We start from the raw sequence: 16,373 nt of genomic DNA, 5'->3' as shown, positions 1-16,373 counted from the left end.
CATCTTTGAAAACAGGATCCCACTCAATTCACTCGATTTCCTGTCTTCCATCTTTCTTTCTGTAGGTGAGCAAGCAAGGAAGTTTTTCCTTCAGTCAGGGCTCCCTGCTTCAGTTCTGGCTGAGATATGGTAAGAAATATTTGAGGAACAAATAAATCCCCCAAAATCTATTCTTGACTGAGAATTTTGTTGCTCAATCTCAGGGCTCTTGCTGACATGAACAAAGATGGGAAGATGGACAGGTTGGAGTTTTCCATTGCGATGAAGCTCGTGAAGCTCAAACTCCAGGGAACACCGCTTCCTTCTGCACTGCCAATCGTCATGAAGCAGCCTCCTGTGCCTGTTCCCAATCTCGCCTATGGTACTGCCCATGTGTTACACTTTAACTCTGAGCCAATGCCCTTTTCCACTGCAGGTGACGTATTCAGCTCAATTCACGTTTGACCACTGCAAAAATCAGCTATCCAACCTCGACGTACAGTAGAATCTTATATCAAGCCAAAAAGTCTTTTTGATCTTGTTTTGAGAATAATATACTATGCAAGAGCAGAATTTGTAAGATTATTAATATTAAGATCTGTCTTTTATTTCTTATTTAGTTTGTCGATCCTAAAATTTGTTAATTTACATGCAAAATAAGCTTAATTACTGTCTAAGTTTGATGCTATAATTTGTTTTCAGAGAACTTTTAGCTGCGAAAACTTGTTTCAAGAACCTCCTAGTAACTAGTGGTACCAATACCAACACACTTTATTCACACTTTTTGTTGTAATGTTCTCCAGGGTGGCAGGGTAGTTAACCGGTTAGCATGTCCACCTCACACTGCAGAGGTCGTGGGTTCGAATCTGGCCCCGGCCTTCCTTCATTGAGTTTGAATGTTCTCGTGTCGGCGTTGGTGCTCTGCTCCCCCCCATCCCCATTCCAAAAACATGATCGATTGTTGACAACTTGTCATGCACACTGGTTACCATCTTAGTAATTAGTTGTCATGTTTTCATTCCTTAGGGACAATACCTCACATGTCCCTGATGTCTGGCACCAACCTTTCCATGTTCACCCCTATATCCATGGCGACCCCAGGACACACCCCTTTGCCGACAATGACAGGTCACAACCTGGGACTTCTCCAGCCACTGGGTGTTGGCACCTTGGCCACTGGTATACACTATTTGTATTTTTTTTCTTTTCTAATTATCCATGGTCCTGGTACTGATATAGATTACTATACAACAAACTATTTGGTTTCTGAGATTTGCCATTGTCCATGTTGCGTACACCCGTCTTCTTGCTGATGCATCCATAAATCAATGAAATGTTAACATATTTTCAGGTCTTCCGCGATCTGCATCCCCTTATGGTTCTCCACTTGCATCCAGGTAACACACAAACACACTGACATTTGAATGCCCAAAGCAACATCCCTATCCCTTCACATTATCAGCCTCTTATTTGGTAGGGTGCTTGTAAATAATATGCTAACTATACCTTATTTATTATTTATCCATCTGAAGACTGCTGATGCTCAGTATATTGGTGTTTTTGTATTGTTTTTGTGCTGCAGCGCCACTTTGCCACCCTCCTCAATGACTGCACAAATGGCAGCAGGCTTCGGGGAGTGGGCCGTGCCACATGCCTCCAGACTCAAATATAGGCAGCAGTTCAACATCTTGGACAAGCAGATGACTGGATACCTGACCGGTAGTGTGTGTGTGTGTGTGTGTGGGGGGGGGTATTTGCACATTGCATTTAGGCCATATAAAACCCAACTATGTGTGGCATGCAGGCGTGGATGTTCATGAACAACACATGATTTCATAAATGTTCCCTCCCTCTTTTTTCCTTGTAATTTGAATTGCGTCAAGCCTTTCTAGCTTGGCAAGAGTGTATGCTTGTGTGAATGGCAGGCTTGTTCGACCCGTTTTTCTGAAATAGCAGTAATGCAGGGAAACAATAAGCACACACCCACGCAGGCCCAACTTGCAGGGTAGCCATCATTCCTGTGTTTTTAGAGTGTGTCCCAACATACCCAAGAAAGAAAATGCATGCTGTAATGGGAATTTGTTGTTGTTTCTTGCCTACCAGATTTTGTACATGTTGGTTGGTTTTATTTAAATAATGTTAAAATTTTCAATATGTAACAGTACTTGGGAGTTGATCATTGACTAAAAAAGGTATTTCTTTCATCAGAACCTTTTTATTTACAGACAATATATATAAAATGAAATCGGTCATGCGTTTCAAATTTAACTTTTATTTTTCACTGTATACAGGTGTATGAAAAAAAAATGCATTTAATCATGGCTTTATACACACCTTCCACACCCACACATCTGTCATGCTGCCATTCTACCTCATCGTCACCTGTCCGAAGTAATTTTTCGACAAATGTTTTGCTAAAATCACCTACCCATATATCCTCAGTTGGACAGGTTGCAGTTGCACCTCTCAAATGAAATTAAGACAAAATATAATAAGTATTGGTTAAAAAAAAGACTATGGACCCTATTTTAGGAAGGGTGACTGTAAAATTAAAAAAAAAAAAAAACACATTCCATTTGTGCTTAGGTCAACAGGTGAGAGGTGCCATGGCAACCACGATGCTCAGTCAGACTCAGCTGGCCTCCATCTGGTAAGGACATATGCCTATGTGTTTATGAGTGTAAGTGTTGTACGTAGTTATTAATAAATATTGATGTGTACTTCCCAGAAATAAGCCTACTAATAGAGTTGTTACCACTCACATGAGTTGCTTTTACGGTACTGGCCCTACATTTTGTTTCTGCCTCTTTTAGTTCAAGTGAAACAGAATTTATGGTCGTCATATTGGGCCTCATTCACTAACACGTTTAAGCCCAAATTTGTGAGTCATCAGTACAGTGGTACTTGAATGAACACATTTAGAACGTCCTCAGACCATGCGTACACACAAATAATGGATTACTGTACAAGGATCAAGGATCTCTGTCTCTCTCTCTCTCTCTCTCTCTCTCTCTCTCTCTGTCTCGCTGTATGTGTATGTATATAGGAACAATTTTTGTATGCATGTTTTCTGTGTGTTTATACACATGTATTTATATATAGCACTTGCACAAATGAATGCACAATTGTGTATATGTACCGGTATATAAGTGCAAATACTTATGTTATTATTATTATTTCACCTTTCTGCAGGAATTTGGCTGATGTGGACAAGGACGGCAAGCTCTCGGGCGAGGAGTTCATCCTGGCCATGCATCTGGTGGATGTGGCCAAGAGTGGGCAACCACTGCCGCGAACCCTGCCAACTGACCTGGTGCCGCCCACAAATAGGTAAGTATAAGATGAATGAAAGACTACATTAAAATGTTATCTTATTTGGTGTTTGAATTATATCATCCTTTCTCCCAGGGGTGTTGTGAATGGATCCAGTGCGTCTAACTATGCAGATCTTAAAGATAACTTTGACCTTGAACCACCACAGAAAGCCAGAAGCAACAGTTCGGTTTTTTTCCTTCCATTTTTCTTTATAATTCTAATAGAAGTGCCTTCATTCTTAAACCTCTCATCAAATTTACCATTTCAAATTATTTGAGTTCAAAATTCAGTTTAACATAAGTGATTACAGGACACTAATTGTTGCATTAAAGTTGTGTACCTGTCACCATTTAGTATCATTCGAGGACAAATTCAAAGCCAACATGGAACGTGGTAATGCAGAACTCGAGAAGAGACGGTTGGCACTGCTAGAAGCGGAAAAGAAGGAGCAGGAAAGGCAAGCTCAAAAAGCACGAGAGGAGCAAGAGCGACGGGAGAAGGAAGCTCGCGAAGCTGAGGAGAGAAGGCGGAAAGAGGAAGAGAAGCGGCTGGAGCGCCAGAGAGAGCTGGAGAGGCAGAGAGAAGAAGAACGTCAGAGAGAAATTGAAAGAAAAGAGGTGAGGCTGTGTTGCAGCTCGCTCAATAAGCCAGAGTGATTTCTGGCAAATCTGTTCTGATCATACGTGATTATTACTGCCGCGTCATTGTGCTGTATAATGTGTGGGTTCATTACAGGCTGCGCAGCGGGAGCTTGAGCGACAAAGGAAGGAGGAATGGGAAAGGAGGAAAAGAGGAGAGCTCCAAATAAAGAGGCAGCAGGAGCAGGACGACATCATCCAGCTCAAAGCTAAGAAAAGGAGTCTGGAAATGGAGTTGGAAGCTGTGGTTAGTGGTGAAAAGCTAATAAGGAGGGTCAATTGTAAAGGTATCGCCAATCTTGGTGAAGGTGTCAAGTCACTCTGTGTGTCTTGCCACTCAAGGGTAATAAACAACGTCAGATTTCGGACCGTCTGCGTGACGTTCAAAACAAGAAGAAGCATCCCAAGACTGAGCTGGACCTTATCAATCAGAGGAAAGATGCGCGCCAGCAAGACATCAGAAACATTCAGAACCAGATTGAGGTTGGAGCCTGTTTTGTTTCTGTTTGCGTGTACTATTTTATTCAGTGAGTGCATCAAAACTATTTTGCATTCACTCTTTGACAGGAATTCCAGAGGAAATTGTCCCAGTTGACTCCAGAACAGAAGAGGCTGACTGAGACACTCCAAAGCATGGCTGTGAATAACCTTCCGGGTTGGTGTTGGTGGAGCGCTGCTTTGCACAGCTCATCAAGTTATGCAATTAACACAGTATTATTTTCTTAGCAAACTGACACAAAAGACGTCAAAAGAAAAAAAACAACAATGAACACAGCGGTTAAGCCAATGCAATGAAGACACATTAGTAGAAATTATCTGTAATTTGGTGGTGACGTTAGATAAAAAGCAATTTGCAATTGCTTCACTTCTTGTACAAAAGGAAAATAACCAGCTGATTATGCTGTCTCATACTGTGTTTGTAGTGTCCGCCATCTCCAACCTGAAGCTCAGTGTTACCCAGAAGCGGGGTACATGCACAAAACTGAAAGATCAGTTGGATGCCCTTGAGAGAGAAACAGCTGCCAAACTGGAAGAGCTGGACCGGTATAACAAAAACATGCAGGTAGAATATACAGCAACATCACAGCAACTTGACATTTCATCAGTTAAAACTCTGCAGTCACATGAAACAGTGACTCAATGTGACTGTGTGTATGGGTCACACGACGTCACGCTTTACCTAACATAATTCCTCATGGAGTGGCCAGGGACGTTTATACTGATAATACTGTACGCAAATCGACAGTTTCATGTACAGTACAGTACGTGTTTGGTGTATTTTAAGTAATCACTGTATCATTATACATCACTGTCAATAATATATTCTTTCCACTTATCTATATACCAGTATTTGGGGGTTCTGAGTAGGAACGGCTAATAGGAGTCGGCGGTTGGTGCACAAAAGTGTTACAATTTTTAAAGTCGGCTTATAATTTGGTTTACAATATGTATTGGTTTACAATTTGTATTTCCTATATATACCACATCTACAAAGGTGGCAATTTATTGCACTTTTTCTAAGTGCATTAAAAATAAAGTGGGCAAAGTGGAGGTTAGCATGTTGACTCGGAAAGCATTCCAACTTCTTGTGACTCCTTTCCAAAATTTATTCCACACCCCTGCTCTATGAACTAAGGTAATCTAACTTCCCGTTTTTTGTTTTGTTTTAGTGTTTGTTTTTTTTTTTTAACTGGTGAAAAAAGAGGCGTGGTTTGTGTTCCATAGTGCAATCATGTACAGCTGTGGTGGGCAATTGCAGTCCTCGAGGGCCGGTGTCCTGCCTGTTTTCCATTTCTCCCTGCTGCAACACACCTGATTCAAGTGATCATATAATCAGCAAGGTCTGCAGAAGCTGGATAACGATCCTAATCATTTGAATCAGGTGGCTTGCAGCAGGGTGACATAAAACATGCAGGATACCGGCCTTCGAGGAACGGAAATGCTCACCCCTGATGTAGTGTCCTCACACACTATTGTGACTAACTTGCTTCCTCTTTTTTAACCTTATGTCGTCATATCTTGTTCTACCTTCAACCGTTGTTTGTTTCTTCTGCACCTTCCTCCTGTCCTCCTGTTACACATCTTTGTCGTAACTTTGCAGCATGAGGGTGCTAACGGCGCTTTGCTTCAGGCTGTCGTCTCACTGCTGGCCTGCCTCCGTAATCTCTTCTATCTGCTTAAGGTTTTCATTCTCTTCTCTCTCTCTAATATCTTTTATTGGCTAGTGTCATTTACTGTCACTTTTTTTTTTTTAGCCTTGACTTCCCCCCCCATCTTCTAACACTCATGTATTTGTGCACATTTTGCTCAGCCCCTAACCCGTGTTAGTCGAGTCACCACCCCGTTTTCATATACGTCAGGACCTAAGGGAGAGCCAGCAAAAGCAGCAAGCAGCACTTGAGAACCTGCGACGCATCAAAGATGACAAAAAGCAAGAGCTGATTCGGGTAAAGCAGGAACATGAGGAGAGGAGGAAACTGGAAGAAGAGCGGAGGCGGCAGGAGGAGGAAGCTCAAAGGTCTTTGACACTTTTACACAAGTGAAATGCCGTCAAACCTGCGGTATGATTCTCACGTTGATGTTTTAATTTGTTTTGCAGGCTTATCAAGCTAGAAAAGGAGCGTCAGTGGAAGGAGAAGTTGAGGAGGGAAGAGGAAGAGCACCAGAGGAGACTTCAGGAGGAACGTGAAGCGAAACAAAGGGAGGAGGAGGAGAAAGAAAGGCAAGCTCTCATCCAGGCAGCGAAGTTGGAGGCTGAACGAGAGCTAAGGGCAAAGGAGGCGGCGGAGCGGAAGCGCAGAGAAGAAGAGGAGGGAAAGAAAAGGGAGGAGGAGGAACGCCAGAGGCAAGCAGAGAGACGGAGGCAGGAAGAAGAGAGGAGAAAACTGGAGGAGGAGAGGAGACAGTTGGAGGCCGAGAGGAGGAAGCTGGAGGAGGATAAAAGAATGGAGGACAAGAGAAGGAAGGAAGAGGAGGAGCGACTAAAGCGGGAGGAGGAGAGAAGGAGGCTGGAGGAAGAACGTCAAAGGAAACGAGAGCAAGAGGTAGAGGAGAGGAGGCGGCTCGAAGAAGAACGCAGAAAGGAGGTGGCGCGGGTGGAGGAGGAACGGCGGCGACAGAGGGCAGCCCAGGCAGCCATCCGAGACTCTGAGGCGAGGAGGAGGTTGGACGAGGAGGAGAGAAGGAGAAAAGAGCAGCAGGAAGAAGAGAGGCGAAAGAGGGAGGAAGAAAGAAAAAGAGCAGAGGAGGATCGAAAGAGAAAGGTGGAAGAGGAGGAGAAGAAGAGAAAGGAGCATCAATCAGTTGGAGGAGGCAAGGTTGACATTCAGAAGCTGAACTCTCTGCTCAAAGGACTGGAAGAGAGGAAAGGTAAGTTAACACGTTGCCACCGGTATAATATGACAATGTGATGTTTTGTGATGAATGAAAAGGAACTTATTTAATTGTCATTGCTCATGTGCAACCATAGGCCGGCAACCAAGGGCCATGCAACCAAGGAAGTCGGTGGCTCTTACACCCTTCAGGGCACTTTATCCGTTCACTGCGCGAAACCATGAGGAGCTCACTTTCAACGCAGATGAAATTATCGAGGTACGATTGCAATCACAAGGGCTGCCCTTCATGATCAAATCATTCATAATCTTCCCATGAAGGCTAAGCTAACTACTGTATGTAGGATCGGATAACTATACAGTTCTTTGTGAATTTGAATTAAACCCCTTCCTCGTAACTTCCAAACTTTCCTCCTCTGTCAGGTGGACGAGACTGTAGAGCCAGAGGAGGGTTGGTTATTTGGGAGCAGGCAGGGTCTGATGGGTTGGTTCCCAAAGAGCTACGTGGAGAGGGTAGGCCAGTCAGACTCAACAGCCCCTGTACCACCTCCAAAATTGCCCATCCAGTCGCAGCTCTCGCATGCTCTTGAAGCGGCAAAGGTAGCTGGGACTAAATCTGCCTTCACCCCAACACACTCTCCAAATCCCACCCACTTTGACACCCCAGGACAGGTAAGACCTTTTAGTAATGTTTGTCCTTTTCCCACCAAGCAGTACAGTTTAGTTCAATATTTATGATAGGCATTTTTTCCAATGTAAAAAGTGAACTGGATTGGCAAGAAGGTGTCATACCACATGCCAAAACAAAGAAAATGCTGCAATATTGTCCTTGGTTTACTATCTTAAGTCATATTTGTTTATTCATTACACTACTATGATATCAAACTGACATAGCTTGCCTGGAGGAACTGAAAGGTTACCATACCAAACCACACCATGTCAAGCCAATCTGAACTGTACCACTTTGAAAACAGCTTTTCAGTGTCTAAACTTACCTAGGTACTAACGTTTGTCATTTGTCAGCAGGTGGTAGGCAACCTGCTCGCCCAGGCCCTGTGCTCCTGGACCGCAAAGACAGAAAACCATCTGAACTTTGATAAGGACGATGTGATTCAGGTGCTGGAACAGCAGGACAGCTGGTGGTTGGGAATCCTGAATGGAGAAAAAGGCTGGTTCCCCAAGTCCTACGTCACACTTCTGGGTGAAGAGGACACTTCAGAGTATGTATTCAAATACACAAAAAAGGAGTTGTTTGGGCTGACATAGACCCGCTACTCACTCATAACCTTGGTAACTCTTTACACAATAGATAAATTCAAGCCAAAACAAAGTAAGTTTATTTCAGCAAGTCTAGGACAAATCATTAAAAACACAATTTGGTATCACTTATGCCCACTCACTGAGATGTGAATCCTGTTCATGACTTATTATAAGACTTCATAGGGTATTTTTAGTGTATTTCTGTGTGTTTGTGTTCACAGCATGAAGAACTCCACATCCAGTGCCGCAGAGATGAGCAACAATCAGCAATTTGAAGGTGAAATCATCTGCCTTAAATATGGGCTTGGTTCAGTGAAAATGTATCTTTAATGTATTACAGTCACAGCATTAGTGGTGACCAAAAGTCATCTTTATCAACATTTTTTGATAGAGCTCTGAATTGATCTTGGATACTGTATTTTATTCATCCCTTGAAAGAAATTAAACTGTCACAGCAGCAACATTCTTTTACTAAACAACAAACAGAGTAAAACCAAATACTGTAGAAAGAGTATCATTCAGGAGGAATTAAATTTAATCTAAGCAAGAAGGGGGAAAAACATGATTAAATAGTGCAGGTTCAATCAATATACTGTCTGATGGTGAGTAGATTTAAGAATACTTGGTGTATTTAATTTGCACAGTCATGTTTATATGCGTTTTCTTCGAGGTGTTATTTTGTATTGTCATGGTTAAAGCCTGATTGCTGGCTTCAAGCTTTCCATTATTTTTACCCTCTAGAGTATGTGGCATTATACCCATATGAGTCATCAGAGCTTTCAGATCTGACATTTAGAGAGGGGGACGTGATCTTGGTCACCAAAAAAGATGGAGAGTGGTGGAACGGCGCCATTGGGGATCGCTCGGGTGCCTTTCCTGGCACCTACGTCAAACCTAAGGAGGCAGATGTAAGGATTTTCGAGCACCACTCTAGTTCATCACATATGTATATATATTTTTTTAAAAACATTTTACGTGTTTCTCAGACGAGCACATCTGCAAAGAAGCCAGGTCAGTATTTTTACTCTTATTGTGATATTACTCTCCATGATATAACATTACATTGCCTTTATCCTTTTTTTTTTTTTTTTTTTTTTTTTTTTTCCATCCTGAGGTTTGCTCCTATTTCTTCTTGCACAGAGATTGGCAAGGTGACCAGAGCCCATTTCACCTCTGTACCTGGGCAGCTGAACCTAGAGAATGGCCAACTCGTTGTCATCCTTGGCAAGGACGTGTCGGGTTGGTGGCTTGGAGAGCTGCAGGTCAGTAGTGCTCACGTGATCTACTTCTGGACAGTAGATGGCACCAAATGGTTTTACAACTATCTTCTACGTTGTCCATTTAAAGCTGGCACCAGGTAAAGGTCTGTCTCTTGTCTGCCAGAAGATTTGATAGTTTTGTTTGCATGTGTGTTTTGAAACAGGCCCGTGGTAAAAAGCGACAGAAGGGCTGGTTTCCGTCCTCATATGTCCAGATATTGGGGTCTAATAGTGGTAAATCCACACCAGCAGTCCAGTCAGGTAAAATTCACACACTTTAACAGCTACAGTAAATACCGTGGCTCCTCGGCTTACGGTCGGGTTTCGTACCTATGGTGGCAATATAACCAGAATTAGACTATGGCACGGACCGATGTGCATACTATCACTAACCTATGCTAACGAAGTGTTTGTTATAATTACAGTAATAATTGTATGAAAAACACTTCTAGTTCTTAGGTATAAAAAAAATTGGCAGAGGTAATGATGTTGGACTCATTGACATTGTCCTCATGTCTAGGAGTGTGCCAGGTGATCGCCATATATGACTACACAGCCGCCAACAAGGATGAGCTGAGCTTCTCAGCGAATCAGCTGATCACTGTCCTTGATAAGAGCGACCCCGACTGGTGGAAGGGCGAAGTCAATGGTGCTACTGGGTTGTTCCCCACCAATTACATTAAGATGACCACGGGAGACGGTGACCCCAGTCACCAGTGTAAGTAATGCACTTATACATGACCGCACCCTTGAGTCATCGTAGTAGTATAATAGCAAAGAACCTTTCTCTCCATGTAAGCATGTTTCAAGTGGATGCTGGGAGCTGTTCTATCACCGATGCACTTTGCATGCAATCTTCTTCTTGGTCCATGCTCTTTTGCAAAGCACGCAAACCTATACGTTGTTGTAGATAATTATACTTTGCTAGATGCTGATTGTTCTAAAAAACAGAGCCAAGTAAACATAAGACCAGCTTGAATACTTTACAGTGGAACCTCTGAATTCAAACTAGGGATAAACCGATTATTGGCGCCGATATTTTGATGAATATCGGTATCGGCCTTTTTAGAAAATCTGATGGCCGATAATAAATCAATTTAAAACTTTGTTAACTTCAAGGAACTATTTTATGTAAATTTTCAGTTAACTTTATAAGAGACTACTGACCCTGGCAGCATTCTGCACCTTTTTGTTTGAAATCAAAACAATGAATGATAAGTGAAATGTTAACATTTCTGTCATTTAGAAATTTTAGAGAACTTTATTTACTGTAGAATATGTAGAGAGCTATTGTTTAAGTTTTCATTTAACTTTATAAGACATCATGATCCTCGGAGCTCCCTGAACGTTAGAATTTTACAACAAAGATGTATATTGGCAAAAATGTGTATTAATAAAAAATGTTTTTAAAAAAGTTCAATAAACACATGCTTAAATACGTTTAAACAAAGTTAAGAGTTTTTTTGTTTTGTTTTTTTAGATTTTGACACCAATATTTTCCTTTTTACTGAAAATCAATATCGGCTCCAAACATCAGTATCCGATACTGATTATCAGAAGTGAAGGAGGCCTCCTTCACTTCTAATAATCAGTATAGGCCCTGAAAAAAACATATCAGTCAATCTCTACGGTAATTCAAACACAATCCTTTTCAGGAAAATGCAACCTCTGATTTGTTCAAATTTACAAAAATATTTTACTCCTAGGAAATAAAGGAACCTCAAGTAATCCATTCCAGGTTTATAGAACCTTTATCAAAGTATGTTATCAGTGGTATAAATTAAGAGCATAATTTGTGTACGCTGAAAATTGATGAGTGGCAAACATGGAGCGCTATTTAAAAATAAGAATTAAAATAAGGTTGGATTTGAGAGGTTCCACTGTCTTTTACGTACCTAATACTCAACACAGGTTTCAGAATAAAACATTAAGATAATCCCTTACAGTCCCAACGTGGGGAAACTCACATTGATGACACATCATCAGGAGCAACTTGGGGGTTCACTATCTTCCTCAAGGATACTTCGACAGGTCTGGGGGAGCCGGAATCTTCCTATTGCTAGATGGCTACTACTCCCCTCCCCTTCAACCATGCCGCCCAGCAACTCATGAGTTAAGAGGTTTTTTGTTTTTTTTTCCCCCCTCACTGCATCAGCACTTGTAGGGAATCTTATACATCAAAACCGGAGTTTTACCTGCTTGTTAGCTTTTAATCTCTCCTTTGCGTCCCATCTCTTCCTCTGTTGCTTCTTGCTGACAATCTCACCGTCTTCTCCTCTTTCCTCATTTCCCCACTTGTTGCCCTCCCACCCGCTCGCCCTCTTATCTCCTTCTAGGATTATAGAACGAGCTATCCTTCTCCTGACTTCAGAGAGACCCACTATTATTGCACACTGCTCTGATGGAGTAGTATTTGGGCGCCTGGACCATCCCACCCAATCTTCTGACCACTCTCACTTACGTACTGTAATGTTTTGGAGGCTTCTCCTGGCTCTTTTAGTACTCTGATGCAATAGCTCTGTGCCTTTTTGTAAAAGAAATATGCAGAGAGAGAGAGAAAGGGAGAGAGAGACGGATAGTGGGTCTCTCTTCGGTTTACGCTTTTGTCCCTCCGGTATTTTCCACCCAACCTATTTCCTTCTTGCTCAGCAGCTATTCTCTCATTTTGGGGGAGTGAACAATTGATCTCACAGAGATGCCTCCAGAAATGTTATCCAAGCTTTTACCACCTTTCTTTCAAGTTTGTTTGTGCCATCTTCAGATTATCCTCAGTAGAAGTGGAAGCATAATTAAGTTTGCCTAAAAGACTACAATATTGATTTTTATTTACAGCATGCAAGCTTGAGGGAAAAACTGTGTCTAGTGCACTGCCATGCTGTGCTAATGCTTTTTTTTTTTTTTTATCTGAATGATCTAGCTCAATGTATTGCAAGCTCTCCTCAGATTTAAAGCTTCAAGAAAACAGGGTAACCGCACTGATCAGAATGATGTATTTATTTTTTGGGGTTCTGCCTTAAAACATTAAAGCTTTGTTGAATTTCACACTTAAGTGTTAGTGTTATTATTCCTATATATTCTTGAGGTGCGTACTTGCGTGTGTGTTGTGGGTGCATCCATGTTTGTGTGTGCATCAGCATCATGATTAAGATGGGATACACTTTACATAAAGAACCCTGTTGTTTAACTGTTTTAATAACCCTAAGTCAAACCGTTAACATTCTCCCCGGTTGATGCTTGTCAAAGGACCATTTTTCAATCCACTCCCCCATTACCCCCAAAAAGTAAGGGTGTGTGTGTATATATATATATATGTGTGTGTGTGTGTGTGTATATATATATATGTGTGTGTATATATGTATGTATACTGTGTGTGTGTATATGTTTTGTTTTATGTTTGTTTTTTTCCTGTTAAACCCTCAATTTCTCTAAAAGAGAATTATTGTTAGTTTCTAATGTCTAGCATGATCATGGTTCACCTAAGATCCTCTCAACCTTTTTTTATTTTTATTTTTCTACGACTGGAGAACAAAATCAACACCCTTTTTGCTCCGAACATGCCACCATAAACTGAAAGAATCCCTCTCCCTGTTTTGGTACAAACAGATTTATTTTGCGCATGGAAACATTTGTAATCTGTCACCAGCAACACAGAGAAAACAGCCGGAAGGTGAGAGAGACATAGACGAAAAGGTTGGCTAGACTGACAAGTCATTTATGTGTGACAGGGGAATGAGGAAAATCCTTTTTTTTTTTTTTAAAGTTTTTTTCTTTTTTTTGCATTTACATGATACATGCTTAAGGTGATGACTTCAGACAGTAGATTTCATTTTTTAAACCTCTGGGATGAGGTAGACAGTGATTGTGTGGTTAGGGAAGCAGACAGAAGAATGGTGGGTTTGGGCTGCTCACAAAAGTTAAATCATGCATCCGGTAAGTATACATGTGTTGTGTTCCCATTATTCCCAACAGAGACCAAACAGCTCAAAGCTTCGCCAGATTACTTTTTTGCTTAAATGTCCATGAGGAGGCAGTGTATGCATTGTTAATTTGCTCCTAAAGTACAGTACAAGTGCTCAGTTATAGTGGATTGCCATTTGGTTGAATTGTTTTTTGCATCCAAAATACCCCGTCTTGTGTGTTTTTTGTGTGCCGTAGGGTGTGCAGACCTGACCAGCTTTGATTCGCTGAGCCCGCTCGAGAAAAAGAGGCAAGGCTATATTCATGAGCTGCTCCAGACTGAGGAGAAATATGTGGAGGACTTGCAGACAGTGCTCGAGGTGCGACAAAGCAAATCATGTTAACTGTACGTCTGCATGGCAAATATATCTCTGCCGCTCCTTTTAGGTTTTCCATAAACCCATGTCGGAATCTGGACGACTGACTAATGCAGAGATGAACATGATCTTTGCCAACTGGAAAGAACTGATTGCCTGCAACACTAAACTTCTCAGGTAAGTGCCACATTCACTAGAATATGTTTTACAAATATTTCCAGTGTGCCAATATGGATTACGTCTGTTTTTTGTTTCGCTTTTGCAGGGCGTTGACTGTTCGAAAGAAGAGCGGCGGGGAGAACATGCCGGTGCAAATGGTGGGAGACATTCTGGTCACCGAGCTGTCCCACATGCAGCCGTACATCCACTTCTGCTCATGTCAGATTAAAGGAGCCGCCCTGCTGCAGACTCGCACTGACGATGAGCCCGACTTCAAGGGGTTCCTCAAGGTAGGAGGCGGTCTCTTGAGGCCTCCACATCACTGAAAAGTTATCTATACAGAAGCCCATATACAGACCTTAATATGTATATTTTTAGTGCTGTTTTTACATGAAGTTTATAATTAAACAACCCTTTTCAGTTGTAGTTGCATAGTGTAAAATAAAAAAGTGATGAAAACCCCCCACATTTTCAGTAATGATTGAAAGTTAGTTATTATTCATACCTCAGGCAAATTTTGAGGTTACATATTACGTTTTTGGCAGCAATTTTGTGCCATATAAAACCTCCAATACTTTTGTCCTACACCTATTATACAGAGGTGCATCTCGATAAAGTACAATACTGCGGAACGCAATTTATTTCAGTAGTTCAACTTGAAGAAAAAAAAAGTGAAACTGATATATTATGTAGATTTAAATTAGGCAGTGAAATATTTTTAGATTTTTTTTTTTTTGTTGTAAATTTGGTGATCAGGGCTTACAGCTAACCAACTCAAGAAATTAGAAAACTGTGAGCATGAATCAAAATGAATGGCAGAAGTTTTCACTCATGGAGCGCTCATGTTATTAACACTTTGCATTTGTGGCATTTCAAGTCTCGTCTTTGCTGTCATTTGTCAGAAAATTGGCACAGACTACAGATGTAAAGGGATGCCACTGTCCAGCTTCCTGCTCAAACCCATGCAGAGGATCACACGCTACCCGTTGCACATCAAAAGTGTACGCATGACGACATGTTACTTGTGCGCAGTATTGTGTCCACGAAGAACAAAAGCAGAAACATTCTCGCTATTTGTTGTCTTTCATTAGATTCTGGAGTGTACTGCGGAGGGCCACGCTGACAGAGGTCCTCTGAAAGAAGCTCTGGAGAGGGCAGAGGAACTCTGTCAACAGGTGTGTCATGCATTTAATCCATTATCATATTTTAGTGACATACTGTATCGTGCCACAAAGAAATTTGAGTATCCATCAGACACACTTTGTTTTTTTGATCATTCTTACATGGATCTTTTGTGCCAATCAGGTCAATGAGGGTGTGAGAGATAAGGAGAACTCAGATAGGCTGGAGTGGATGCAGAGTCATGTCCTGTGTGAAGGCGCAGCCGAGGTACTAAATTGAAATGTCTACCAAATTAAAAATGAGTAAATGCAATTTGAGTTTGTATGTAAGTTGCTGCCATTGACCCACACTACTAAAAAAAAAAAAAAAAAAGAATTCTAAAAAGTTATTTTTGTCTCTTTCCGCAGAATATTGTTTTTAATTCTATCACCAACTGTTTGGGCCCAAGAAAATTACTCCACAGTGGCAAGGTGACTGAATGTTAAATAAACCCCTCGACTGTGAGACAAACGTTCCAACCACTATTCCACCATGATGCCGTTATTTAATATTTTGGCATCTTTTTGTTGGATTCCTTTTTCAGTGTGGTTGCTAATTAGCAGTTGTCTTTTTCATGTTTGCAAGATGTACAAAGCAAAGAGCAACAAGGAACTTTGGGCCTTCCTCTTCAACGACTTTCTGCTCTTGACTCACTCGGCGAAGCAATTCACCTCATCAAGCATTGACAAACTGTTCAGCACCAGGAACAACGTGCAGCTGAAAATGTACAAACCGGTAAGATACACAATCTCGTCCAGTCAATCAACCTGACACTGTTGTATTATTTGTGTTTCTTTTTTGCATTTGCTATCGCTGGACTGTTTTCTCCTGCAGCCTGTTCTGCTGAATGAAATTCTGGTGAAACTGCCGGATCCTTCGAGTGACGAACCCGCCTTCCACATCTCGCACATCGACACGGTTTACCTTCTGAAGACAGACAACATCAATGAACGGTAGTGAAGCACACAGACGCACATGCCGGCCTCTTGTGAATCT

General features: G+C 41.6%; 1 protein-coding gene across 3 annotated transcripts in view; it reads left to right on the top strand.

The window, feature by feature from the left end:
* The window catches only part of itsn2b (intersectin 2b), a 33,159-nt gene that overhangs the window by 13,056 nt on the left and 3,730 nt on the right, over nucleotides 1-16,373 (top strand). The window contains exons 4-37 of one of the 3 annotated variants that reach the window (XM_086024977.1): nucleotides 66-129; nucleotides 204-361; nucleotides 1,006-1,158; nucleotides 1,331-1,376; nucleotides 1,562-1,698; nucleotides 2,566-2,629; nucleotides 3,172-3,309; nucleotides 3,388-3,476; nucleotides 3,649-3,911; nucleotides 4,030-4,179; nucleotides 4,275-4,415; nucleotides 4,500-4,587; nucleotides 4,856-4,995; nucleotides 6,034-6,114; nucleotides 6,293-6,450; nucleotides 6,532-7,301; nucleotides 7,402-7,523; nucleotides 7,688-7,936; nucleotides 8,291-8,484; nucleotides 8,746-8,801; nucleotides 9,266-9,432; nucleotides 9,511-9,535; nucleotides 9,665-9,786; nucleotides 9,948-10,044; nucleotides 10,304-10,501; nucleotides 13,939-14,060; nucleotides 14,128-14,234; nucleotides 14,323-14,506; nucleotides 15,119-15,217; nucleotides 15,308-15,391; nucleotides 15,522-15,605; nucleotides 15,746-15,808; nucleotides 15,963-16,112; nucleotides 16,212-16,330. In XM_086024977.1, the coding sequence (XP_085881103.1) occupies nucleotides 66-129; nucleotides 204-361; nucleotides 1,006-1,158; nucleotides 1,331-1,376; nucleotides 1,562-1,698; nucleotides 2,566-2,629; nucleotides 3,172-3,309; nucleotides 3,388-3,476; nucleotides 3,649-3,911; nucleotides 4,030-4,179; nucleotides 4,275-4,415; nucleotides 4,500-4,587; nucleotides 4,856-4,995; nucleotides 6,034-6,114; nucleotides 6,293-6,450; nucleotides 6,532-7,301; nucleotides 7,402-7,523; nucleotides 7,688-7,936; nucleotides 8,291-8,484; nucleotides 8,746-8,801; nucleotides 9,266-9,432; nucleotides 9,511-9,535; nucleotides 9,665-9,786; nucleotides 9,948-10,044; nucleotides 10,304-10,501; nucleotides 13,939-14,060; nucleotides 14,128-14,234; nucleotides 14,323-14,506; nucleotides 15,119-15,217; nucleotides 15,308-15,391; nucleotides 15,522-15,605; nucleotides 15,746-15,808; nucleotides 15,963-16,112; nucleotides 16,212-16,330 (4,882 nt within the window). Of the gene's footprint in view, nucleotides 1-65; nucleotides 130-203; nucleotides 362-1,005; nucleotides 1,159-1,330; nucleotides 1,377-1,561; nucleotides 1,699-2,565; nucleotides 2,630-3,171; nucleotides 3,310-3,387; nucleotides 3,477-3,648; nucleotides 3,912-4,029; nucleotides 4,180-4,274; nucleotides 4,416-4,499; nucleotides 4,588-4,855; nucleotides 4,996-6,033; nucleotides 6,115-6,292; nucleotides 6,451-6,531; nucleotides 7,302-7,401; nucleotides 7,524-7,687; nucleotides 7,937-8,287; nucleotides 8,485-8,745; nucleotides 8,802-9,265; nucleotides 9,433-9,510; nucleotides 9,536-9,664; nucleotides 9,787-9,947; nucleotides 10,045-10,303; nucleotides 10,502-13,938; nucleotides 14,061-14,127; nucleotides 14,235-14,322; nucleotides 14,507-15,118; nucleotides 15,218-15,307; nucleotides 15,392-15,521; nucleotides 15,606-15,745; nucleotides 15,809-15,962; nucleotides 16,113-16,211; nucleotides 16,331-16,373 lie in introns of all 3 variants that reach the window. The other 2 variants (XM_086024976.1, XM_086024978.1) reach the window with 2 other exon arrangements.

Source organism: Filicampus tigris, chromosome 3 (genome assembly GCF_054856515.1).
Source record: "Filicampus tigris isolate MCC_2025a chromosome 3, RoL_Ftig_1.0, whole genome shotgun sequence".
NCBI lineage: Eukaryota > Metazoa > Chordata > Actinopteri > Syngnathiformes > Syngnathidae > Filicampus > Filicampus tigris.
The sequence above is the reverse complement of the archived record's forward strand: the minus strand, read 5'-3'. Positions and strand labels throughout refer to the sequence as shown.